The following is a 27,954-nucleotide window of genomic DNA, read 5'->3' as shown; positions in this document are numbered from 1 at the left end:
TAGGATATAAGTCAGGTTTTTGAGCACACTTCGTTATTATTGTTCATTTATTCGTTTGCGCTTAACAAACGCAATTAATTATTTATAGACTAATTGATGTCTGTGCGTAAAGGTTTCCCTATCCAAGAGCGAAAGTGATCCATTATCTCTCATTCTCACGCAGTAGATGCTCTGTTTAAGAGTTTTCTGTTAAAAAAAACTGCTTGTGAAATGCTCAGTTTTTCCACTTAGACTTACTTTGCGTCCTGTAAATAGCGAATGCGCTTATGGCGCGACGCAGCTGGCTCTTAAAGGGAATGGGAGATGAGACTCTAATTGGTTTATTCTCAAAACACACCTATAACTCATTAAGAAAATAAACTCAACCCTTTTAGACCATGCGCCATGGCGCAAAGCAGATTTTCCCGTCCGTAAATTAGCAAAAATGCGTTCTGACACGCCCTGAAAGCGTTTGCGCCCTGCGTTTTGCGCTCTGCGCATGGACTGTCAAAATAGAGCCCCATGTGTCAAACGTACATACTTCACCTTTAACACCAAAGAATTATTCAGTGGTTAAAAAAGCACACTTCTTCAAAAAAGTACAATTTCAAATTGTATATTTGGTTAATATAGCCAAAGAAATATGAATACTTGAGGGTTAAAACTGTACAAGTACACATAAAAACAATAGTAAAGTATTAAGTGCGACATGCAAATAAGCACAAAGTTAATTACATTGTCATTAAAGTGCATTCACCGACCATATAATAACAACAGAATCAGAATTTAATATAATGCTGCACTTACCTACTATTAATACCCTTATTGTTCATAATAATTTGTGTGTTTTTATTATACCAAAGTTATTTAATATAAGGCCTTGTTTTCTCCCTGTCAGTAAACACTGTGGTTATTACTATATCAGCAGCTGAAGAATGGCTCAGCGGTTAAGGAAAAGGTTTAGCTGGTTAATATTGCTCAGAGTGTTGCAGTGTTTGTCCTCCTCAACACTGGCAGTATCTGAAATCATCTCTACACCCTTATTCACTATTCTCTACAGTAGTCCACTAATATAGAAAAGATGCCGTTTTGTTTGTGCTTTGCTTGTTGATAAATCCCTCATCCTCCTGGTCAGCCCCTGTGATAGTTATATACTTGTGAGCTGTCCATTAGTAATGGAATGAAAGTATTGTGGTTTCTGTCATGTATACAAATGCTGATAATTAAACAATTAAATAATTATTCTTTTAGAAACGTACACAGATAGGATTCCCATGTGGACGCCATCTTGTGGTCTGATGAAGAAATTCATTTGCCGCACAAACTCTCACAGTGGAATATTAATAATAATTATGGGTACTTTTGCCAGTGTGTGGAAGTCCATATCCTCCAGGCAAGAACAAAATTAATAAAGACAATTATCAAGATTTGTGTGCAACAAGTAAGTCAAAATAACAAAAGTTTCTCGTTATTTGAGAAAGTTTATCATTATTTTGAGAAGGTTTCTCATTATTATGAGAAAATAATTCAGAATTTCAACTTTAAAAGTCAGAATTTTTACTTTAAGTGAAAGATTTGACATTTGTCTTATAATTTCTACTTTAGAAATCATACTTTGGACTTAAAAAGTCAAAACGATCACTTTCTTAGCCATAATTTCAACTTTGTTGTAATTTCAATTTATGCCGTAATTTAGATTTTTTTAAATCTCGTAATTTAAATCTGCTAAGTCATCATTTTTTTATCTCATAATACCAACTTTCTAAATCATAATTTAATTACTGTCATAATTTCTACTTTTTAAGTCAGAGTGTAAACTATTTATCTCATAATTTAAATTTGCTTAATAATTATTTCAACTTTTAACTTATAATTTGTTCAGTATATCTCATTATTTAACTTTACAAATCATACATTTGACTAAGTCAGAATTTCTACTTTTTATTTCATAATTTTAATTTGTTACATCATAACTTCTAATCAATAATTTAACTTTTTAAGTCATTATTTGGACATTTTATCTTAGAATCTTAACTCGCTAAGTCATAATTTAAATGTTTTATCTCATACCAACCTTATAAATCATAATTTTGACTAAGTCAGAATCGAAACTTTTTCTATCTCCTTATTTCAATTTGCTAAAACACAATTTCAACTTTTTATGTCATAATTTCATAGTTTTGTCTCATTATTTTGACTTTACAAATCATAATTTTAACAAAAAAATCATAATTTTAACAATAAATCATAATTTTGACTATCTCATTTAGAATTTTTAAGTTATAATTTTGACATTTTGTCATAATTTCAACTTGCTAAGTCATAATTTAAATGTTTTTTTTATCTTATGCAAACCTTTTAAACCACAATTTTGACTAAGTGAGAATTTTAACTTTTTTATCTCATAATTTCAATTTGCTAAATCAAATTTTCAACTTTTAAAGTTAGAATTTATATTTTTATTCTAATAGTTTTGACTTCAGAATTTAAGTCATAATTTCATTTTTTTCTCATATTTTCAATTTGCTACATTATAATTCAGACTTTTTAAGTCATAATAAAAAAAACTAATTACAATTTTTAAAATTTTGACTACCATAATTTTTTTACATCATACTTTTTATTTTTTATCTCATAATTTGACTTTTTAATAAATTATTTATTAATTTAATAAAATGTTATCTCATAATTTCAATTTGCTGAAGTTTTTATCTCATACAAACTTTATAAATCAGAATTTTGACTGCCATAATGTCTACATTTTACGTCATAATTTTGACTTTTTATTTCATGATTAGATTTTTTTAAGTCATAATTTTGACATTTTATCTCATAATTTCAACTCGCTAAGTCAAAATTGAAATGTTTTTATCTCAAACCAATTTTATAAATAATAATTTTGTCTAAGTCAGATTTTCTTTCCTTCTTTTTATCTCATAATTTGACTTTTTAAGTCATAAACTGGATGTTTTATCTCATAATTTAAATGTTTTATCTCATACAAACCTTATAAATAATAATTTTGACTGTCAAAATAATCTCATAATTTAAATTTGCTGAATCATAATTTCAACTTTTTATCTCATAATTTTGACAGTAAATCAGAATTAAAACTATTCTGTTTGAAAATGTGTCATAATTTCGTCATAAGTCATAACTTAGTTATCTCATTATTTAAATTTGCTACATCATAATTCTGACTTAGTATCTCATAATTTAGACTACATAATTTCAGTAATTTTAGTAAAGTAAATTAGAATTTAGACTTTTTTTAAAAATAAATCTCATAATTTCAACTTTTGACTCATAATTTGGACATTTTATCTCATCATTTCAACTTGCTAAGTCATCATTTTATTCCAACTTCTTTAAATAATAATTTTGACTAAGTCAGGACTTCTTTCTTTCATTTTATAACATAATTTCAATAAGCAAAATCATAATTTCAACTTTTTAAGTTATCATTAAGACTTTACAAATCACAATTTTGACAGTAAAATAGAATTTAGACTCAAAATTTCAACTTTTTAGTCACAATTTGGACATTTTATCTCATAATGTTGACTTTTAAAGGCAGGCTTTTTTTTCTTACCTGGCAGAAAGGGACTTCCATATCATTGACCGTACATCGATTTTCCCCTAATATTGCTGTGCTTTGATTAAACATCCACCACTATGGTTTAAAGCACCACTACAAATGGCTGCTCCCTCAAACAGTGCACTAGTAAAGGGTATAGGTGTCGATTTCAGACACAGCCACTGTTTGCACCGTCGTCTGCAGCTGATTAAACTCCTCTCGTCTTCATCACAGGCCCTTGTTGTAAGTCAGCACCTTGCAATCTGTTGCCATGGCAATTTCCGGCTCAAGGTGAGATGCCTCGATCTGAGGAGCAAAGAATGATTAGCAAGCAAAATATTTCTCATGTAGAGCACACACGCAGGGGAAGATTAATGGCAAGAGGTGGACAGGCGAAATGAAAGGCGCTGCATTGAGTGTTTACTGTAGAAGCGATGCAGGATTTGCTGCAGTACCTCTGACATCTGAGGAAAGAGGCTGATGGCCAGCGGCAAGGACAAACCAAAGACCAAAAGACAAACCAGACTGTGTACGGGCAGCATCAGCCTGCGACGAGCCTGCAGTAGAGGAAGCCTGACGGAGGACAGTAAGAGTCCAGATGAGCAGATGTTTACTGTTATTTACTATGGTACAGTACAATAGTGGCTGATGTACAGTTAAAGTCAGAATTATTAGCCCTTCTGTATATTGTTTTCCCCAATTTCTGTTTAATGCAGAGAAGATTTTTTCAACATAATTTATAAATAAAATATATAAAACATATTTTACCAGATATTTTTCAAGGTACTGGTATTCAGCTTAAAGTGACTTTTTTTAAAAGCTTAACTAGGTTAATTACTGTAGGCGGTAATCACTAAGCGAGTTGGGATAATTACAGCAAGTCATTGTTTAATGATGGTTTGTTCTGTAGACTATCGAAAAAAATATTGCGTATGGGGGCTAATAATATTGACCTTAAAATGGCTTAAAGAAATTAAAAACTGTTTTTATCCTAGCCGAAATAAAACAAATAAAGACTTTCTCCAGAAGAAAAAATATTATAGGAAATATAACTGCGCTGTTAAACATCATTTGGGAAATAATTGAAAAAGAAAAAAAAAATCCAACTGTATAGGCTGATTTACTGATAAATGAAAGCCAGTATTATTATTTTTATAGATTAATTTAGTCATTTTAATCCCTTCCGATGCATTATACATGTGTTTTATGAGGTTTTTATTGTTTTTTCATATTGGTGCATCCCTAATAAATGCGGGACATCTCCCATCTTACTATATAATAAATTTATAATTACAGTTGATTACACTTCTATACAGCTTAAATTTACATGTATAGGCTTAACTAGGTTAATTAGGTTAACTAGGCAGGTTAGGGTAATTAGGCAAGTTATTGTATAACGATGGTTTGTTCTGTAGACTAGCGGAAAAAAATATATAGCTGAAAGAGGCTAATAATTTTGACCTTAAAATTAATAAAAAAAAATATATATAAACTGCTTTTATTGTAGCCGAAATAAAACAAATGAGACTTTGTCTAGAAGAAAAAATATTATCAGACATACTGTGAAAATGTCCTTGCCCTGTTAAACATCATTTGGGAAATATTTAAAAAAGAAAAAAAAATATAAAGGGGGGCTAATAAATCTGACTTCAACTGTGCATCACATACAAATTTTTGTAACATTATCATAAGTTATTTTGTTATATTCCAAATTTGGCTTCAGTACTAACTTAACTAATGTATATGCACAAATAAAATATTGTATTGCATCCTAGTAAAAATATGAATTTAAAGGATAGACTTGTGAGAGATTTACTCATTTGTGCTTTATTCATTGTGAAATAAATGAATAAAGCACATATGAGTAAATTTCTCACAAGTCTATCTTTTAAATTCATATTTTTACTAGGATGCAATACAATATTTTATTTGTGCATATACATTAGTTAAGTTAGTTATTATTTTAATCATTAGTCCACCTGTGAAATTTCTTTTTTTAGATATATTTCTCAAGGGATGTTTAACAAAGCAGTATTTCCTATTATATATTTATTTTAGTTTGACTGGAATTAAAGAGTTAAAAAATAAATGCTAACTTCAATATTATTAGTCTCTTAAAAAATAATAAAATGGCCCTTTACGTCGCAAAATAGCTAGTAAAATATTATGTACTGTCAAAATTAATTATTTATTAAAAAATGGTTATAATAATGAATATGTTTTAAAAATCTATGATTTTTTCTCTCTGTTAAACAGCACTTAGGAAACATTTGAAAAAGAATTCAACTTTTACATATGATTTATTATATAAATAATTATAAAGTAGAATGTAATCATAATCTATTCCTTAATAGATCAAATGCAACTGAAGCAAAAGTAACTTCCTACTTTTCCAAGAAGGCCATTATTATTGGTGGAAGTACAAAGATTGGCAGCGGTAGAGCAACTCGTGTCAGCGCCGTCTCTATCAGTGCCTGAGGAAAAATACATAAACAAAAAACACAAAATCATTTTATGACACAAAAAATGAAAGACAAGACCTAACATTTGTGCATTTGGAAATCATATATCATAATATTAAATATCAATAAAACAATGTGTATAGTGACCTGCTCCAGGAAAACATACGCACATGTTTGGCAGCAATCCGTGAGGATCCCACCACATTCCCATCGCTGTCCAAAACATCGATTCCCTCCGACAGCTCATTGTGTCTCATTAGAGCCACATTGCAGATGTTTGCACTGGCTGAAAATAATAAACGATACATGGATATTAATGGTGAACTTGCTAAATACCCCATGACATCAGGTGTCTAATATATCTTGATAATATTGCATGAATAAAGCGGGGAAAATAAGTATTGAACATGTCATGTTTTTTCCTGGGAATAATATTTCTAAAGGAGCTGTTGACATGGAATTGAACCAGATTTTGGTAAAAACTCAAACAATACAAACATAAAAATAAAACAAAACAAAAAAATCTGAAAAATAAGTTGTGTGTAATAACAATGGAATAACACAAGGAGAAAGTGCTGAACTACTTAAAACTTATTTAACACTTTATATAAAAGGCTTTTTTAATGATGGCAGCCTAAAGACGCCTCTCATATGGAGAATGAAGACACATGCATTGCTCAGGCGTCAGTTTTTCACAGACTGTAACAGAGTGTAAAAATCTTGATGGTTCTGTGGGTCTCGTCTATCAAATTTGATCTTTATTTTGTATTCTTTGTTGGATTTAATTCAGATGATTGGCTGGACCATTCTACAGCTTGATTTTCTTTCTCTGAAAGCATTTGAGAGTGTTCCTGGCTGTGTTTTGCATCATTGTCTTGCTGAAATGTCCACCCTGGTTTCATCTTCATCATCCTGCTAATGTAGATGTTGGACTGAAGCAGCTAATATTCATTACACTGAGGAAGGGCAGAAGGTTACTGAAGAACTATTGAGAGATTTCAGCTGCTGTCTGGGCTTTCACTGCCTTTCTACACCTCCTTTCTTCATGTGTTCAATACTATTTCCCTGCATTTTATTAATTACACATAACTTCATTTGTAAACTAATTAAATTAGTTTTCTTTGCATATATGGATTTCATTGATTGCTATCAACATCAGGTGAAAATTTCATGTCAACGGCACTTTTAGAAATATGTTTTCTGAGAAAAAAGGTGACGTGTTCAATACTTATTTCTCCCGCTTTAAGTGAAAATATTCTGATGTAAACTCAGGTTTTAGTATCAACGACTAACTATTGTAGTAAGTATTAACCAATTAAATTATAATTTTTTTAAATAAATAAAAGTTACCTAATTTTTAAGGAAAACTAATAAATATTTCCTTAGCTGAAATAAAACCGCTTTTAAGGTAAAAATCCAATATATAAGCATATACAGTACAACCGTTCAAATGTTTGGGGAGGTTATTGAAAAATGTATTATTTTATATTTAAGGGCATCCATTGTGTAAAACATATGCTGGATAAGTTGGCGGTTCATTCCGTTGTGGTGACCCCTGATAAATAAGAGACTATGCTAAAGGAAAATGAATAAATGAATGAGTTCTCCTTCCCAGAGATGGGTTGCGACTGCAAGGGCATCCGCTGCGTAAAACATGTGCTGGATAAGTTGGCAGTTCATTCCGCTGTGGCGACCCCAGATTAATAAATGGACTAAGCCGAAAAGAAAATGAATGAATGAATGAGTTCTCCCAAAAACCATCTGAGTTTTGGTCTGTTCAACAAAAAAAGAAGATATTTTGAAGAATGTTGAAAACCAGTACCAATTTACAACCATAGTAGGACCTAAAAGTACAATGGAAGTCAATATCTACAAGTCTTTAGCATTTCTCAAATTATCTTCTTTTGTAATTATAGTATTATTAATAATAATATTGTTAAATAATAATAATAATGTTACAAATGTTTAATTTGATATAGTATTTTTAGACCAGCTAGTAATACACTGTTAAAAAAAGTCTGGGTTCCAAACAATATCTTCATGTTGTCCCAGCACAAACAGATTTATTTTAATTTAGGTGGACTGAACATAAAACAATTAGTTTGTCCCCCCAAAAACTTAAGAATTAAGTCATTTGAGCTTATTTTAAATAATTAGTTTAAGCAAACAGCAAAAGTGATTTTTAAATTGTAATTTAAACCTTAACATCCGAATGCATAATTATCCAAAGACCTGAGGAGATTCCTCTGCATGAAAGACTTGTGAATGGGAGATCCTGCTGCTGCTTCTCCAATAATGTAGGAAATTAAATATGACAGAAACGTGGATGATGTGTGGATGATTGACAGGGCATATACTACAAACGTATATGTATGTGAACTGGGAAGCAGCAAACGGCATTGTGTTTTAACTATAGTGTAGTAGTGACTCTAAGTGTTATGCTTTCACACAGTCAGCAGGTGGAGCTTCATGCAGTTTAACACTGAAAACTCTGCTGAATCAAGAGAAATACTGTACGTGGTTCTGTATCTGTACACACCGACAGCGGGGAAGGGGATAAACCTCTGTATGAAGAGTCTGGTGGCAGGGTTAAACTTGCTGGATTTCTGGATCAGTACATTCAGACCCACCTACAGTAGGACAGAAGAAGAATTTACATGACATATACAAGTGAAACTGGACAACCCACATTCAAAATAGTGCAGTAATTTATAGCCAGTATTGAAGTGTTTTAAAGTACTTAAACCAGGGGTGTGCAAACTCGGTCCTGGAGGGCCAGTGTCCAGCATAGTTTAGCTCCAACTTCTTTCAACACACCTCCATGGAAGTTTCTAGTATACCTAGAGAGAGAGCTTAATAACTGGTTCAGTTGTGTTTAATTGGGGTTGAAACTAAAATATGCAGGACACCGGCCCTCCAGGACCGAGTTTGAACATCCCTGACTTAAAGTAACCTGTTGTGGCTATGGTAATACAAAAACTAATACTGTATTTTTTTTTACAACTATGGGGTATGTTATACTATAATACAACACAATTTACTGTAGTACAAGCTAAGGTATACTGCACTATTTATTACCCTAATCAAACACACCTGAACAAGCTAATCAAGGTCTTACTAGGTAAACTTGAAAGATCCAGGCAGGTGTGTTGAGGCAAGTTGGAGCTAAACCCTGCAGGGACACCGGCCCTCCGGGACCGAGATTGGTGACCCCTGTACAACAGTATGCTGGATTTACAAAGAGTTGTAATGATTATAATAAGTCACTGTAGAACTGTTAAAAACGATATCGTATTTACTATAAAATACTATTATGTGTTTTTTCAACCCAGGCTCATTCTGAAAACGAAGCCCAGCGGACGTGTTTCGAGACCGCGATTTATGTGGCAGGAGGTACGTATGGCCGCATTAAATTTTTTCGAGTGAATGCAACGGGACGGTGTGACGCCATTCCTCTTCTTCGTGCTCGCCGGTTGACGGCTCACCTCCGTGTGGAGGGCTTTCCCGCCACAATCAGTTTGTCTGCTTAGCTCGTAGTGTTACGAAGGCGGAGCGGAGGCCTGGAGGAGGAGGAGCCGGTCGCGGCGACGCCGGGTTCGAGTCCGGGAAAGAGCGGTTCAAGAAATCAGGTAAGATGAAAAACAGAATCCAAAAAATAAAAGCAAACAAGTTCGTGAAGGGGCGAGAATGCGGCGAAATCCGAAAACGCAGTCAAAAGTCGGACGAGGGCTTTTGCTTTTCTTTTCTGGACGGCTTTTGTAAATCGTCGTTTGGGTTGGGTTTCTTCCCTTTTTAGATTTCTGATCAAGTTATGTCAGGTTTATTAATGTAGTGAATCATTGATTCTGATTATCACTGATTTTCATTGAGCAGGTATAATATTCATTAATATTAATTATTAGACTTCTTATATTAACTAAGGTACCGCTGTTTGGGGTCGAATGATAGTTACATCATTTTTCATAATTACATCAATTTATAAGAGCGGAGGAGCGGCTAAATAATGAATAAAAAGTGTGAAGCTATGGTCAAATAAATACATAAATGAAAAAAGTGCGACTGCTGAGAGTGCAAGCAGCGGACAAAAAACGGACCGGCCCACAGGGAATTCTCCAGGTCCTCCTGATTAGCCAATCCGGGCCTGCCTACAGAACCATCAATATTTTTACATTCTGTTTAAGTCTGTGAAAAACTCACACCTGAGCAATTCATGTGACTTTATTTTCCATATGAGAGGCGTCTTTAAGCTGCCATCACCAAACAAGCCTTTTATATAAAGTATTAAATACGTTTCAGTTGTTCAGGACTTTCTTCTTGTGTCACTCTATTGTTATTACACACAACTCATTTTTCAGATTTTTTTTTTGTTTAGGTTTTTACCAAAATCTGCTTCAATACCATGTCAACAGCTCCTTTAGAAATATTATTCCCAGGTAAAAACATGATGTGTACAATACTTATTTTCCCCGCTGTATATCCGTGCAAATTTCAGTAAGACTAGTTGTAGCTGTCGTCAGAAGCAATTCTTGTATACTACACTCTAATCATTAGTAATCATTAGAATAAATAAGTAATGTATATTTGTTGTTAATGCATTTCAAGTTATTTAACTAAAACTATAGAAGGGGAGGGGGGAACCTGTTTCTTGTCATGTTTAGCTTGGGAATTATTTCATTGTTGCAATCAAGATATTTTTCCGGTGCACTACAAGGTGCTGTGCTAATAACACGTTTGTAAGGATTAAGAAGTACAAAGAAGTTTGTTAAAGAGAAACTGCAACCCTTCAAGTTTATTCCTCTTGAGTTAAAGAGGCCAATGAGGTATGTTTCGTATAGTGTTAATGTTAATGTGAACATGTATGATTATGTGTCCGTATGTTAATGTATAATTAGCCAATTAAGTGTATTTCTTTACATGTTGAATGTGCACTTTATCTTTTGGTTGTATGTATGTTGTTCATTACGTGCAACGTCACCTTTAAAGGGTTAATTTAAGTTTATGTATTTCTTTTCATAGTTCTGATGGCATTATTGGGACATAAAGGAGTGCAAGGCTAGAATGTACAAGACATACTACAGACTCGTGTCCGAATAAATGTCAGTTATAATCAAGAACTTGATCAAGACTTGAGCCTTTGTTTCATCTTGAGGGGAGTAACACTAGTTTTGTCTTATTCAGAATGAGGTACATAACATGATTACTGATGTCCATGTGAACGCACCTTAAACACTAACATTAAAAATGAAATCAAAATTAAAAATGACTTACGGCAATAGAAACAGCGCTGGTCACGGCTCCCACGTATCCCTGAATAAACTTTGAGGTTGGCGTTGGCTAAAGATGACATTGTGGAAAAAAAAAACAATGAAGTTTCAGGTGCTGGAAACGCCATGCAATGAAAAACACTGCAGATGTGGATGCAGAACAGCCGTCTGGCCCTCGGGACACAACGATGGTCATTCAGATGGAATCGAGAAGAAAGAAACGCTTCACTGAATGACCATCTGCAACTGCACTGACAGAGTTCAAGCTCGAAACGCTGACCTGAATTGAAAGTCAAAGCGTACCTTTGTGGCGTTGCGGTTGGCGTAGTTCACACATGCATTGTGACTCTGGTTCAGCCACTGCCGGAGAGAAATTCAGGGTCAGCTTTACTCTTTTTGATTGAAATGTGAATGTTAATGTGTCATTTTCTGTGAAGACACTCTTCTGGAGAAGGTCACATTCACTGTAATGTTTCACGAATGACAAATCCATTTAAATCCAAGAGTTAATTTTCTAGATTTAATATTTTTACTTCATTACTGTGCTTAAGTACTGCACACAAATACATCAGAGTAGAAAAAAAAAAACTTTTGCTTCATTATTTTCCAAACCAAAATCACATAATTTTTACTCAACTATAATATTTGCAATAATATTTGCACAAGTGCTCGCCTAAGATTAGTCATGATTAATCACATCTAAACTAAAAGTTTGTTTTGGCATAATAGGTGTGTGTATTACATATATTTATTAAGTAAAAGTGATACACACACATACATTTAAAGTCAGAATTATTAGCCCCTCCTGTTTATTTGTACCCCTTTTTCTGTTTAACAGAGATATTTTTTTCAACACATTTCTAAACAACAGTTTTAATAACTCATTTCTAATAACGACTTTCTTTTATCTTTGCCATGATGACAGTAAATAATATTTGACTAGATATTTATCAAGACACTTCTATACAGCTTTAAGTGACATTTAAATTAATAATTAAAGTTAATTATTAATAATTAATAATTTAAGTTAATAAGGTTAACTAGGCAGGTTAGGGTAATTAGGCAAGTTATTGTATAATGATGGCTTGTTCGGTGGACAGTCGGAAAAAAAATTTGCTTAAAGAGGCTAATAATTTTGACCTTAAAATGGTGTTTAAAAAATTAAAAATTGCTTTTATTCTAGCCAAAATAAAACAAGTAAGACTTTCTTCAGAAGAAAAAAATATTATCAGACATACTGTGAAAATCTCCTTGCTCTGTTAAACATTATTTGGGAAATAATTAAAAAAGAAAAAAAATGCAAAGGGGGGGCTAATAATTCTGAATTCAATTGTACATAGAAACAAAACTATACAAAACAGTTTTGTTACATGGATATTTAAATTTATATGTATTTTTTTGTCATATACATATATATGTCTAAATATAAATAAGCATTTTCTCAAATATATATACATGCTTGTGTGTATATATATACGTTAAAAAATATATTTAGAACACAAACATACAGTTGAAGTCAGCCCCCCTATTTATTTTTTCCCTTTTTTCTGTTTAACAGAGCAGATTTTTTTTCAGCACATTTCTAAGCATAATAGTTTTAATAACTCATCTCTAATAACTGATTTATTTTATCTTTGCCATGATGACAGTAAATAATATTTGACTAGATATTTTTCAAGACACTTCTATACAGCTTAAAGTGACATTTAACGGCTGAACTAGTTTAATTAGATCAACTGAGCAGGATAGGGTAATTAGGCAAGTTATTGTATAACGATGGTTGGTTCTGTAGACTATCGGGAAAAAAATTGCCTAAAAAGGCTAATAATTTTGTCATTAAAATGGTGGTTAAGAAATTAAAAACTGCTTTTATTCTAGCCATAAAAACACAAATAAGACTTTCTCCAGAAGAAAAATATTATCAAAAAAATCAAAGGGGGCTAATAAATCTGAATCTGACTTCAACTGTATATTATATATATACAAAAGAAATAATCTGATTCTTAAATGAGCTGATTCAGTTAAGTTAACATGGTAAATTATTTTGCAAACTGCACTGATTAATGACTTCATGAATTGGACTGATCTGATTGCATCTCTTCTTGAGTCAACAGCTCATGGATTCAATTGATCCAATCAGAGCGAGTGTGCAGTTAATGATTCACTGATTCAGATGATCAAAGCGAACATCCAGTTAAAGGCATACCATTTCCTCTTTTAATCTTTAATCTAAATGATTTTCTTTCGTCCTTTGATCTGATCGTCCTTTGCGATTAACAGATGAAAGAAACTCAGATAGGTTTTTAACAAGTGCAGAAAGAGAAAATGATCACAGAATTATCTTTTTTTGGTGAGCTATCCCTTTTACTGATCCACTGATTCAAATGATCCTGTTAGAGCAAATCTTCAGTGGACGATTCACAGATTTTTCATGTCAGATTAAACCTCAAGGTTATACCATACCTGCCAATGTTTGAAAAATCTCTGAAAATCCATGAGACTGGGCATATAGTGTCTTGGTGTCAGGGGTGAGGTGTCCGGGACAGTAACTATGCACCGGATTTCGGGCTGCCGCTATGAGAATTTGGGGGATGAAATTACGGGAGTTTTTCCCGGGAGAAATAACAAAACGGGAGGGTGGCGGGAGATGGTCTGACACTCCCAGGACAAACGGGAGTGTTGGCAGGTATAATATATACACAATATTTAATTTACAAATAATCAGAACGGAATGACTCTTCCATGAATGACTCACTGATTCAAATGATTTGGTCAGAGTGAATCTTCAGTAAATGATTCACTGATTCAAACTTAAATGGCAGTTTATTATAACTATATTTATTCATTAATTTTCCTCAGGCTTAGTCCCTTATTTATCAGGGGTCACCACAGCGGAATGAACCGCCAACTATTCTAGCATATGTTTTACGCAGCAGGTGCCCTTCCAGCCGCAACCAAGTACTGGAAAGCACCCATACACTCTTGGATTCACACACACCCATGCACTACAGCCAAATTAGTTCATCCAATAGTGCATGTCTTTGGACAGTAGGGGAAACCGGAGCACCCGGAGGAAAAGAAACTCATAAAGGCTTCAAACTACTTGATGGAGAGTAAATTTCTATTTTTGAATGAACTGTCCCTTTAATTGCATTGTTACAAAATCATGTGTGTACAGCACTCACAATTTAACTGAGATGAGTGTATAGTAGGGAAATCCTATTAAACTACTTCAGTCTAATTCTGCATTTATAACTGAATGAGTGGCTGCTGGGAATGCAGAGTCAGCTTTTACGCTTCCCGGCACTGATGAGCTCAAAATGATGGGAACAATTGACTTTACCTGCCAGAAAACAGTGGAGGCCAAAGTCTGGTTAGGAAGGAGAAGACCAACAACCTGCAAGACAATCAGCTGCAGGTCAGAAGACTGACTAGTAAACAGTAGACAGTGGTGCACGTTAATAATTCACACTTATCTACAAAAACAAAGCTTTACGACAGACTTTAGAAGCTCAATGCAGATTTCAACACCTCTCAGCTCAGAAGACCTGGATGTTTCAATACTGGCTCATGCATAATGATTGGATTGAAGCGTCTTTATCTCATATTTGCTCTTCTGTTTGTTTCTGATTTGCACTTTGATCTATTTTTAACAAGCAAATGTAAGACTTACGATTGGCGTCCCGAATGGCACATAGCCTGTGAAACGGACACAGATAAGAAGAGGAGCAAAAACAACAAATCACAACTCAGAGATCATCAGAAGAGAGACAGAAATAACCTCTACGGCTGTCCTCACTTCATTTGCATTTGCTTGAATATGCATGATGCTCTTTTTTTTAATGATATGGTGTGATTGTATTGTTAATTATTCGGCATGAACAATCAGCCGCACACGTGCATAAATAATTGATGTTTTCGGATGGGTAAAAACAGAACCGCATCTATAAGAATAAAACATTTACTTGATCAAAAATACAATAAATAAAATAAGTGTTTTTAATCTTATTAAATACAGTGTTGGACATTATTTGTGTTTAAGAAACGGTTTTGTGAACACCTAGATAGATTACATATGTAAATATATACTTTATGTATAGTCTTAATATAATAGTTTTAGTAACTAATTTCTAAAACTGATTTCTTTTATCTTTTCCATGATGACAGTAAATAATATTTGACTAGATATTTTCAAGATACTAGTATTGAGCTTAAAGTGACACAAGGCCGCACTGTTCAAGTGACTCAATTCCGATTTTTTTTCCCCCATGTGGCACAGATCGGATATGGCCCATGTACGTGTAAGTAGGAACAAATCATATAAGCTGCGTCCCAAATGGCACACTATACACTCATGCACTATGTACTTATATGCACTTACACACTCAATAGGCTAGTATATGTATGTAGTGTCGTCCCAAATGACACACTAATGTTTATTTACTAAGCGGAAATTCAAACTGTTTTCCTAATGACGTTTGATGGTCGCCAAATCAAAGAAATAAACGACCGAATTATCAAATAATACCTGCCGTGAGTATAACCGCATTCACCATTGGGAGGCGCTATAATAACTCTCGTATGAGAATTTTGCTTTCACCATCCAAAATAAATGAAGTTATTCAACATGTGCGCCCAATAGCTCGGCCCCTTCCGCTAAGTAAGCAAACCTGCAGTCGTTGAGTGCGTGAAGTGTCCATCATTCCACATTTCACTTTACCGGCTGAATGAGTGCATCATCTGGGTAATTAAAGTGCACTTATTATTTTTAGAGTTTTCAGTGTGAACGCACTACTTACACTATTTATACTACAAAATGGCGTAGAATAGTGCATAAGTATGTGATTTGGGACGCAGCTATGGATTCCGATTTACTCAAATCAGATTCAGGCCTTGTTCATATGTGGAAATGTATCCGATATGAATCGGATAGGTGTTCTCGTGTCTGTAGTGTTAGCAGGTAGATCGGATTTTTACCTGTGAATGCGAGTCATGCGTCATTAAAAACCATAGCAAATGACTTAAAATGGCTTTCATTTCAGAACAGACTTCAGCAGAGTCCCAAACCTTAAATCTCATACACAAGGACTTAAACAGCTTTCATAATGTCATATTGAACAGGTATTTGAGTATGTTAACGAGAGCGAGAGAGCGCAATGTCCACCAAGTAACCAATATAAACTAATATAAAACTAGTGCAGCTACATCAAGTGCATAAATCCAGCCATGAACATTGCATTAAAGGTTTAAAAAAGCCTATATATCATATCATAAGAAGATGAACAAATGAGAACCTTTCTGTCATAAACTATAGTAAAACAGCTTGTCAAAGCTGCGAACAGATTACATACACAAATAGAGAAAAGAGCACTCTTTAATTATCAGCTGTTAGTCAGCGCCCGCTCTCTTTTTTTCCTGGTCATTCACCTTTGCTGTATACAGTGCAATGCCCCATTCACACGGGGCTTCAGCGCCAACGCTTGAAAGAGGGTGTGTCAGAAGTTGGGACTGACGCGATCGTCATAGCAGCATCAGCCAATGAAATTAGTCAGCAATCGGCTACTGTCTGAGCTGGTGTGTTTGCATACAACAAGACCCAACTTCTGCAGCGAGCAACGCCACTGAATCGGCGCCGACGGATCCACAATGCAGTAAATGCAGACGATCAGATACGAGTCAATTTTAAAAGATGATGTAAGCAGGTCTTTAAAAAAATCGGATAGTCACAAAATGGGAATTGACCATCAAGATCTGCAGTGTAAATGCAGCCTTAAAGGCATAAGTAGGTTAACTAGGCAGGTTAGGTTAATTAGGCCAGTCATTGTATAACATTGGTTTGGTCTGTAGACTATCTAAAAACATATATTGCTTAAGGTGGCTAAAAACTGCTTTTATTCTAGCCAAAATAAAACAAATCAGACTTTCTCCAGAAGAAAAAATATTATAGGAAATACTGTGAAAAATCTCTTGCTCTGTCAAACATCATTTGGGAAATATTTGAATATATTTTTTTATCACTTTAATTATTGTTTTCCATTTACTTACACTTTAGACAACTCTTAATTGAATTCTTTCTGATTTTGAGTTTTTAATAAAGAGAACTTTGAAGTGATGTATAATTAATTAATTAATTAATTAATTAATCAATGTGTATGTTGCAACATAGACTCATTCTGAAAACGTAGCCCTATATACGTCTCTGGAGATCGCAAATTATGTAGCCAAACGAACGGATGGCAGCATTTCTTTTTTTAAAGCGAACACTACGGGGTGGTATGACACCGGTCCTTTTCCCAATTACCAGCTGACCGCTTACCTGCATGAGAACAGCAGGCGTGAATGGCACTCGCGCGAGAAATTTGGGATCTCAAAAAGTGTACACAGCAGCCATGTTTGCGAAAACAAAAACGGCAAAAAACAGACCTCCTGAGACGTACTTTGTGCTCTCCAGAAATGCATATAGAGCTGTTTTCAGAATGAGCCTAGGTTGAAAAAACCCTTTCAGATTTGATGCCGCAAATTTACTTTATTGTCTTATTTGACTCATTAACTTATTTTTACTTTTCACTTCTTTGCCCCATTATCTTTAATTTGTGGGGTATTATTTTCACAAGCCTGCCCATGTAAGCAATTTTTTTCTATTATGAAAATTATTAATATAATTAAGCACACTGTGCTCAATTTCTGGGTGAATGCCTTTAAATAAAAAAATGGCAAAAATACGTAGCTCCTGGGACATATTTGGCTGTCTCCAGAAATTTATATAGCGGTATGTTTTCAGAACGAGCCTGGGTTGTGTGTGTATATATAATAATGCATAAGCTACACCCTAAAAAATACTAGGAAAAAACATGGACATCCAAACAAACCCAATTGTTAGGTTAAATTAAGTATTTACAATTTAATTGAAAAAATGTACTCAGCGTTGAGTTTGTCTCGTTGGACTAAAACAATTCAGCATTTTTATAGAGTAATTTGTTTAGTTATATTAGTTATTACCATCCTCTTAATCTTGAAGTAATATTTTTATTTATAGTGATTCATATAATTTTTGTTTTTTTATCTTATGAACTACTGATAATGTGTCTTCAATATGATTTTATTCACTTTTTATTTAATAAAAATAGAAGATTTTGCATTTGTTTTGTTTTTATTTCATGATTTACTAATAATGTGTCTTCCATATTAGTATTATAATTTGTTTCTTCAATAAAAAAGGATAGATTTAAATTTGGATTGTTTTTATTTCATAAACTCCTAACAATGTGGCTTTAATATTGTTTTGTGCATTTTCCTTTACTAAAAAATTAAAGATTTAAAATTGACTTGTTTTTATTTCATAAGCCCCTAATCTGTCTTAAAATATTATTATTTTTTATTCAGTTTTTCTTTAAAAAAAATTAATAAAGGATTTTAATATGACTTGTTTTTTTTTATTTCACAAACTACTGATAAGGCATTTTTAGTATTATTTTTTTAAATTTAAAACTTTTCTTAAAATATTTAAAATGTTTTTATTTCATAAACTTCTTATACATTGTCTTTAATGTAATTTTTATAATCATTTTCTTTAATAAACTAATAAAAGACTGAAATCTGACTTGTTTTATTTCATGAACTACTAATAATCTGTCTTCAATATTATTTGTAGATTTTTTTCTTTAATAATAAAAAATAAAGTAGGGTGTATATCTTCATTATGCTCTTACCTGACATGCGAAAAGGCATGAATATTTTTTCCCCGGTGTCGGGGTGAATGATGGCCTGAAAGTAGACGAGTCAGTGACTGTAACACCATCCATCGTTTATAAAGTGACTGTGAACAAAGAGCTCCAAACTCTCACCTGCTTGACCTTCTGAGCCTCCCAGAGCTGAACACAGAACACAGGCCGTTATAAAACACTGCAGCACATTTAGCACATGCGTGATCCTTCTAAACATCACCTGCTGATCTGTGACACCTGCAGGAAGATTCCCTCGTTTGAAATCATCCAGGAGTTTCATACATTCTTTTAAACGACTCTATGAAGGAGAAAGGCAAAATCAATCAGTTTTTATGATCAGTGCACAGTGCAAAAATATCAGTTAACAGTTTCCCTATTTTGTGATTCACAAGTGTTTTCAGTTTTACCATTGTGAATTGCATTATGGGAAGTCGATCTTTGCTCTGTCAACTTTTGATGTTGAAAATTTAACTACGGTTTAACAAACTGACTTTTATTGACATTCTAGTAGTTTTAAATAATATAATGTGTAAGAATTAATATATAGAGAAATAAGTCTGTAAAATAACAGAAAATTTATTACAGCCAGTTTATTACAAGTTTTTTTTTTGCATAATATACAACATCAAATAAAACCATAAATAAATTCAAACTATTAAAAATATTCATAAAAGTCACTTTTTTCAAACTTTTAAAGGTTGAAAGTTGTTGTAAAGAAAGATCAGAGTCCCATAATGAAATTCAAAAGCATAGCTAATTTACAGATATTTCTGTTTGCAGTGCATGGTAAAAAATTTGTTCTAAGTTCCTCAACTATCCACAATAATATCTGAAGGCTTCGTGACTAGTTTTTTTTTTTTTTTACTAAATGCCAATTTTAGTAAATATTACAAATTCAATTTATAGACAATAAAATATTTTACAGCTGGGCATAAAAATGTTGGTTTGTGCGACTTAAAAGTTACAAAATAGACAAAGAGGATAAAATGCTTAATAAAAAAACATGTTGCATTTTTATTATTTTTACACTTTCAATTGTTAAAAAAAATCATACATTTTAGGCATTTTAACCCTTTAAATTACAGTTTGCTCACATAATATCACTGATGTTGTTTTTTTAAATTAAAACAACATTAAAACAACAACAGTAAACAGTAACAGTTTTCTTATATAATAAAGGCTAAGCAGTTTTGTTATGATTTTTGATTATTATTGTTATTATTATATTTTTTCATTACTATTACTACACTGTAAAACCCAACAGTCAACTTTATCAGATGAGATGAGTGTAGTTAACTCAAAATGTACTGAAAGTTAATTCTACTCATTTGAAAAGAGTTTCGAACTCAGTGTTGAAGGTAATGAGTTCATTAAATACCTCATTCCTTCAACTTAAATGGAGTAAGTTCACAGTACTCATAGTTTAGTTTTTGAACTCAAATGGTTTGTAGCAATCGGTTTCCTTAAACGATTTGAGTTGCCTTAACTTATTGGGTTTTACAGTACTCAGTTGGTTTGAGTTCTCTTCATTTACCGGGTTTTACTGTGCTCAAATTGCTTCATTTACTCAAATGGAGTAAGTTCGCAGTACTCATTGAGATTAGTTTTCGATCCTAAATGGTTTGTTGCAATCAGTTTCCTCAAATGGTTTGAGTTACCTTAACTTTTTGGGTTTTACAGTGTAATAAAACAGTCAAATTATTTAATAACCAGAAATAACATTAATAAAATGTGATTATTTTAAATAATATTATTTTAAATAGTCATTCATTTATTCTTCGTTTGGCTTGAACAAATAAACCGCCAACTATTCCAGCATATGTTTTTAGCAGCGGATGCCCTTCAAGCCCTAACCCATTACTGGGAATTAAATAGTTATAGTTTAATTTATTTATTATTATTATTACATGGCTCTTTCTGAATGGTCAGTCACACAGTCCAAAGTATGTTATTTGCAGACAACAACCTCTGAAACTAACAACAAAGTCTCATTAGGGTGCCTTGAATCATCTTGACCCTCAGTGAATATACATTCACTTTCATATTTATATTTCTGCTGTTTTTGACTGTTTTGTGCCATCTTTAGGCTGAATAATACATAAGTTAGTGTATGCTCCTTTCAGCCCTTTTCAGTTATGTCAGCTTTGCATTTAACTAAAGAATTAATAAACTATTAAGCCTCAGGACGATGTTTAGAGAAACCTAATTTTCTTTTCTTGACATATGTCAGTATGACACAATTGCTTATTTCCTAATTGAACTGCAGATTTGTTTTTAAAAGGACTGACGCAGCCTTTTGAGAGAGACAGATTGCAACACACAAGTGTAAGTAACCATGTGTTTTTCTGTGTGTCAGTATTGATTTGTCTGCTTCATATCTACGAAAGTACTATAAACAAAACTAACTGATTTCAGCATACATCAATAGCTTCCCTCAATGTTTTAAAAATTATATTAATATGCAAAATTTCCATATCTTGAATGCGCCAGACCTATCAAAGCAATGCATTTTATATACATATTAAATTCTTTGCCTATTCATATTGACTTAGACATAACTAATATCTGATATCTGTGTTTACACTAATCCTCACTTAAATACAACATTAAAAAAGGGATTTTGTTTATACACATAAAACAAAGTCCAATCTGTGTCAGATATGAATAAATAAAGTATTCTTCTGCTTATCTAAGCAACCTATTACTTTTAAATGATGATGTTGATATAAAAATATGGTTAACTATGTAAATTAAACTCAGAGAGCATTATAAAACTAAACACAATCTATTTAAAATCCTTTAAGTCCTCTGATCGAGAATCGCTGATTTATTCACATCAATCACAACAACATAAACAAGACTTCGGTACCTCGGTCACAAACAAAGTGGAAGGGTCGATGATGTCAATGAAATGTCTCAACCTGCCGAGAAATGTGCTCTGAGGAAGAAAAACATTCCTTTAGTTTCACAAACTCAGATAAAGCAAAAGATAAAAACGGGACAAACTCGTGACAGCACAAACCACAACACGATTAAAACCTGCTGCCTTGCACCTTATATTAATAGGAGACGCCCTAATTTCAGAGTCAGACTAAAATATTGAAGGACTCTAAAGACGACAAAGGATGGAGCTGCATCAACATTCAGAAATGCGAGCGGTTTTCAGAACACCAACTGTTTCAGAGGCCCGATGGTGGAGCGTGCCAAGGGTTTATTTGGCAAAGAACACACAGAGTAAAAAAGAGCTTCAATCACATCTAAATGATTTATCCAGGGAAAAGTCAACAAAAAATGTCTCATCTCACTAGACTACTACAATTAGATCTGTGCAATCTGACAGTATAAATTGTATGTGTGAAATAAATAATATATTTCATATTCTGCTCTAGATTGCTCATTTTAGGGCTGCACAATATCCAACTATCGCTATCAAGATAATAGTTTATGCAATGTCCAAATCGCAGAAAGGTGCAATAAATTAAATGTATTAAGCTTTTGTGTGCTGTATTCATAGGTTGTTTATTAGGTGTGGCAACAAACCCCACCCCTAAACCCAACAATCATTGGGGGATAAACGAATAATACTAATGAGATGCAAATTTATACGACTTAGCCACTTTCGCCCCTAAATCAAGAAGTTACAAATGGTCGCGAGATAACGTTGTTTTATCAAGTCTGACCAATCAGATCATACTCACCTTTCCAGTAGGTGCTGTTAGGTGAACCGAGTTGCATTTCAAAGGTACTCATTTTACATTTCTACATTCTTAATCAAACATTTGTTCATAGCAGTTATAGAATTAAATAAAATACATGTTCTATGTACTTACTATATTAACTACAATTAGTTATGCATAATTACATGCAAGTAAGCCTGCATTCTAACCCTAACCATATAGTAAGATGAGTGTTGCGATATTTCTTACAATATAAATAGCTTTAAGAAAAGCACTATTTTACTATTTTATGCAGTTTATTTATAAGGATAATGCCTATTTTAATTATTCTAAATTTCGAAGATTCACCGCGTTCACTGGCATCAGCCTGTCATACTGAGCAAAGCAAAGACGGTTGATGTTCCGCCACAAGATGGCGACAGAAACTGCATAATAAGTCCTTGGGGGAAAAAATTTCAAACCACAACTCATTATAAAGCAGGTAAGAGACATTCTAAGTTAATCTCTCTCTTTTGTATGTTGTAGTGCTGTTTATACAATAGTAATCTAGTAGTAATTGCGTTGCTTTGGCTTTTTCGGTGTTAATTATTGTGATATCCCGATTGCAACAGAGAAATACTGGGAAATCTCTGTAGACTGATGGCATTCCATGCCGTTTAGCCTTATAATCTTAAAACGTGAGCAAAATCACCTGTTTTGTCATCACTTTAAACATTACGCTAGAGAATCATTCAAACACTAGCTCTAAAGTGACGTTGGTGAATGTGCAATGGCTTCTGCTGTTCTGACCACCTGCTAAAGTGTATGAAAGGCTGAAAAAAGTATAAAAGGGTTTTTGAGACTATCCGTGTTTGATTCTCTTTTTATATACACAATTATGTCGTCATACTGTTGTATGAACGCAATATCACACTCATAGTATTGCTATATGGCTGTATATCGTCACTGGGGGGACACTAAGGAACTCGACCTGCGAACCTCGAGCCAACTCGCGCCTCCCACCAGTGCCGATATACAACCACATCAACACAATCTCACGGCAATTCGTAACTTTTTCATTTAGTGGCTAATTCGTACAAATTCGTACGATCTAATTCGTACATTTTAGTACGATTTGCGTATCCCCCAATGACGGTTGGGTTTAGGGGTGGGGTTAGGTGCCACGCCTCCTTTTTAAAATCGTACATTTTCTTACGACTGAACTCGTACGAATTCGTACGAATTAGCCACTAAACTGCCAAAACATAAAATACTTACGTTTTCTCGTAAGATCATATAGAGCAATGTCACACAAGTAGCAGTGCGATGTGTATATATATATATATATATATATATATATATATATATATATATATATATATATATATATATATATATATATATATATATATATATATAATTACAAAATATCGGACATACTGTGATGTAAACATTATTTGGGAAATAATATATATATATATATATATATATATATATATATAAATATAAATAACTGTTAAATAAAACAGTTTTGTTTAAATGTACTATAAATATAAACAGTATATATTGTTTACGGGATTAAGGAAGACTTATATTGTGAGATGCGTGTTTTGTCATATCATCCATAAATAGCTACAATATATGGTGAGGAAAGCACAAAAGAAATCTGCTGATCTGAGTTCGCTCGACTAATAATGTTATTTCTGGGCTACAGACACTTGCTTCAAAGCTGTGAGTGCACGTCTGCAGGAGAAGACTTGTTAATTATGCATGTGTTTCTGCTCCCCGGAGAATACGCAACACAGTTCGCAGAGATGGAGAGAGATGAAAACATACACTCGTATCCTTCAGCTGCATCGATTTCACCCAAAAACAGCAGCGATAACGAGGAAAATGGTGCACAAAAGTCAAAGGCACCAGCGCTGGATATTGCCCATCCAAATATATAATAACAGTGACCATAATAACTCAAGTCAAACGTTGCTTTGTTCAGTAGCCCATCAAAAAATAATAAACATTAAGGAGACTAAACATTAAACTAAAAAGAAATATGACTTTCTCCAGAAGAAAGAATAAGAGGAAACACTGTGAAATGTCACAGGAGGGATAATAATTTGGTCTTCAATTGTATACATATTATTACTATAACATATCAGACACATATACACAGTTTGCATAGAAAACATACAGCCAAATCAGGCAGCTGCATTGATTTCAGATAAAAACTGCAGCGATAACAAGGAAAATGGTCCTGGATTTGGTTCATATGTCTAAATGATAACAGCAAGCGTAATAATTGCACATCTAATGAATGCACCTTCTTATAAAACTGGCAAAAGACCAGATTTATTTTTGGTATCTGGGACTAGTTCATCAATAGGGCAGCAGATTTGAATATATTCTCATTTAGGGAGCATCTGGCATGATAATCAAACAAAACTCCTGATCGCAGTGAAAGTGTTTTATTTGGATGCATTCAGAGACAACATTTATAAAGAATCAAAATTGATACTCCATTATACTGCCCTCTATATGGGCTTCTAAGCAGCATAGTAGTGCATTGCAAACAAAATGCATATTTATATAGTTGTGAACATGGCTCTGAAGCAAACCAGAGAAAAACACAGAGAATCGACATGCATGTGCTGATTTCAGAGTGAATGTTTAATCATTCAGGCTTTTTTTCCCAGTAAAAAACAAAAATAGAATAAAAAAAGTCTGTGAATGAAATATTATATCATATATTTATAACATCATGCAAAAGAAGTGTAATGTATATTACTGCAAAAATGACACAAGGGATTTCAGTGATGACTGACTGCTAATGTTGCGCATTTCTTAAATTTAACCATTAAACATTATTTTAACTTTTGCTATTAAGTTATTTTTAAAATGTTATTTTCACCACTATTTTTTGCAAACAAATGATCTAAATTAATTATAATTTTTTGTAACATTACTTGCATGCCAATTTTTTTAAATGTACAAATTATATTAAGTGAAATTGATTTTGTACCATTAATAGAATCACTATTTTTTGTTTTGCAAATGAGGAACATAAGATTGCTTTTGTTATTGTTTCAATATTTTAAACTGTTTATAATATTTATTGTATTTCTATAAAATTTGTAATATTTAGAAATCTGAAATATTTTGAATAGATTTTTAAACATAAGTTACATAACTCATTTTCTTTCATTCATTTAATTTTATTTTCGGCTTAGTCCCTTTAATAACCTAGGGACTAAGCCACAGCGGAAGGAACCGCCAACTTATCCAGCATATGTTTTACGCAGTGGATGCCCTTCCAGCTGCAACCCATCACTGGAAAACATCTATACACAATCATTCACACATGCACTACGGACAATTTTAGCTTACCCAATTCACCTACACCACATGTTTTTGGACTTGTGGGGAAACCAGAGCACCCGGAGGAAACCCACGCGAACACAGGGAGAACAGGCACTCCACACAGAAAGGCCAACTGACCCAGCGACCTTCTTGCTGTGAGGCGATTGTGATACCCACTGCACCACCGTGACGCCCCTATAACTCATTTTTCATAACTAATTGAATGGATGACAGTAAATAACACTTTAGTTGTTCTGCAAAATACTATAGCTCTTATAGTTCATTTTAAATGCTCAAGAAGGTTAATTAGATCAACTAAGCAATTTAGGGTAATTAGGGTAATTAGTTTAAAATAAAAATATATTCACATAAATAAAAATTAAATAATAGGAAAATGTAAAATTATAGCAATTACTTTAAATTTCACAGAAGAGCTAATAATTATGTATATTTTTCATTCATTCATTTTCTTGTCTGCTTAGTCTCTTTATTAATGCGGGGGTCGCCACAGCGGAATGAACTGCCATCCAGCAAGTTTTTACGCAGCGGATGCCCTTCCAGTCGCAACCCATCTTGGGGAAATTGTGTATATTAATATAATTTTAATATAATTAAACTGAATATACACTGTAAAAAATGCATGGTTCCACACAATAGATTTGTGTTCAACATGGAGGAATTAAGTTTATTTATAAGTTTTTACAAATTTAATTGGGTTGAACATAAAGCAATTTGTCCCAAAATAAAAATAAAAATAAAAAATCAAGAATTGTGTTGATTCAGCTCATTTAAGTAATTAGTTTGAGCAAACAGCATTTTTTTGTAGGCTATTTTTGTGCATTAATATATCAAAAAAATTACTTACATATAATAAAATAAATGCCCTTATTACCAGCATTACCATATTTTATATTAAATATTCTTGACATTACTTGAAATGCACGTGCTTTATTACCCAAAAGTTGTTCAGAGTCAATATGTACATCAGAAACAACTATTAATACATTATCATCATTCTTGACTCATTGCTGATAGCTATTAAAATGAAATAAATCTGTCATATGTTGACTCCACGGAGCATAATTCGGGTGTGAAGGGGTTAATTGGGATGACCGCGGTGTTTCCATGGAGGCAACAGGACTTAAATAGATGGTCATTCATTTGACCGACACGAGATTCGCAGATAACACGATTGAGGAGATCATTATCGCATCCGCTCAGGAGGAAAAAAAACTTCCAATATCTGAGTTAATCAGGTGCACAGCCACGACTGACTTTGGAAGAAGAAAAACACAAAACAACAGTCAAATTTCCCCGAAGCTTTCCAGAAAAATTATGAACTTTAATAACGTCCCGTGAAATCAGTCCCGCGGTAATGCCAAATTAAAAGTGCCCAATGCATCTGTATGCAACAGCTTAAAACCCCACACAAACCTGTCCCGCTGGTCTCCTGCTATATTTGCATATAAAAGGAAAAGCTATTGGGGATGCATCTGATGATGTTTGAGAGGTTTCTAACATAACGGTGAAACCTTAACTGCATCCGCCAATCATAACAATGCAACGAAGACAACCCAACAAGAGAAAAAAAGCATTATAAACGCGTGACTTTCGCAACACAGAGCAGGATAAAAAAAGCAAAGGCATCTGCACACATATGTTGTTTATCAACGCCCATCAAAGATGCCCAGACAAAGATGCACTTTAACATCGCGGCAAACTCTTTACCTGCTCGAAACGCGGTTTTCCCAGCAGAAACCGCGGACAGGACGCAGATTCCGCCATCTCAGCAGCGCAGGAGTGATGTTAAATAATAAAAAGGTCCATGAGACGGAATTTGTAAGAATAGTCAACTCGGGTACGAAACTAGTGAAGCAATAGCTCGCAGGGGTTCATGGGAAGTGTAGTTCTCTGTTGGACTTGACACAAAGCAGGTCC

The 27,954-nt window shown here is 33.4% G+C and overlaps 1 protein-coding gene across 6 annotated transcripts; it reads right to left on the bottom strand.

The window, feature by feature from the left end:
* Positions 1-579: 579 nt before the first annotated feature.
* Positions 580-27,954, bottom strand: sfxn5b (sideroflexin 5b). Of its 6 annotated transcripts, none has more exon segments than NM_001030163.3 (14): positions 580-3,862; positions 4,012-4,129; positions 5,945-6,030; positions 6,189-6,304; positions 8,558-8,648; positions 11,287-11,352; positions 11,586-11,642; positions 14,626-14,679; positions 14,956-14,981; positions 18,992-19,046; positions 19,127-19,153; positions 19,227-19,304; positions 21,876-21,944; positions 27,745-27,954. In NM_001030163.3, coding segments are annotated over 14 exon segments (978 nt in total). In that variant the 5' UTR covers positions 27,802-27,954; the 3' UTR covers positions 580-3,784.

The sequence above is a fragment of the Danio rerio genome, chromosome 14, assembly GCF_049306965.1.
Source record: "Danio rerio strain Tuebingen ecotype United States chromosome 14, GRCz12tu, whole genome shotgun sequence".
Taxonomy (NCBI): Eukaryota; Metazoa; Chordata; class Actinopteri; order Cypriniformes; family Danionidae; genus Danio; species Danio rerio.
Note: the sequence above shows the minus strand (reverse complement) of the source record. Positions and strands in the feature narration are given on the sequence as shown.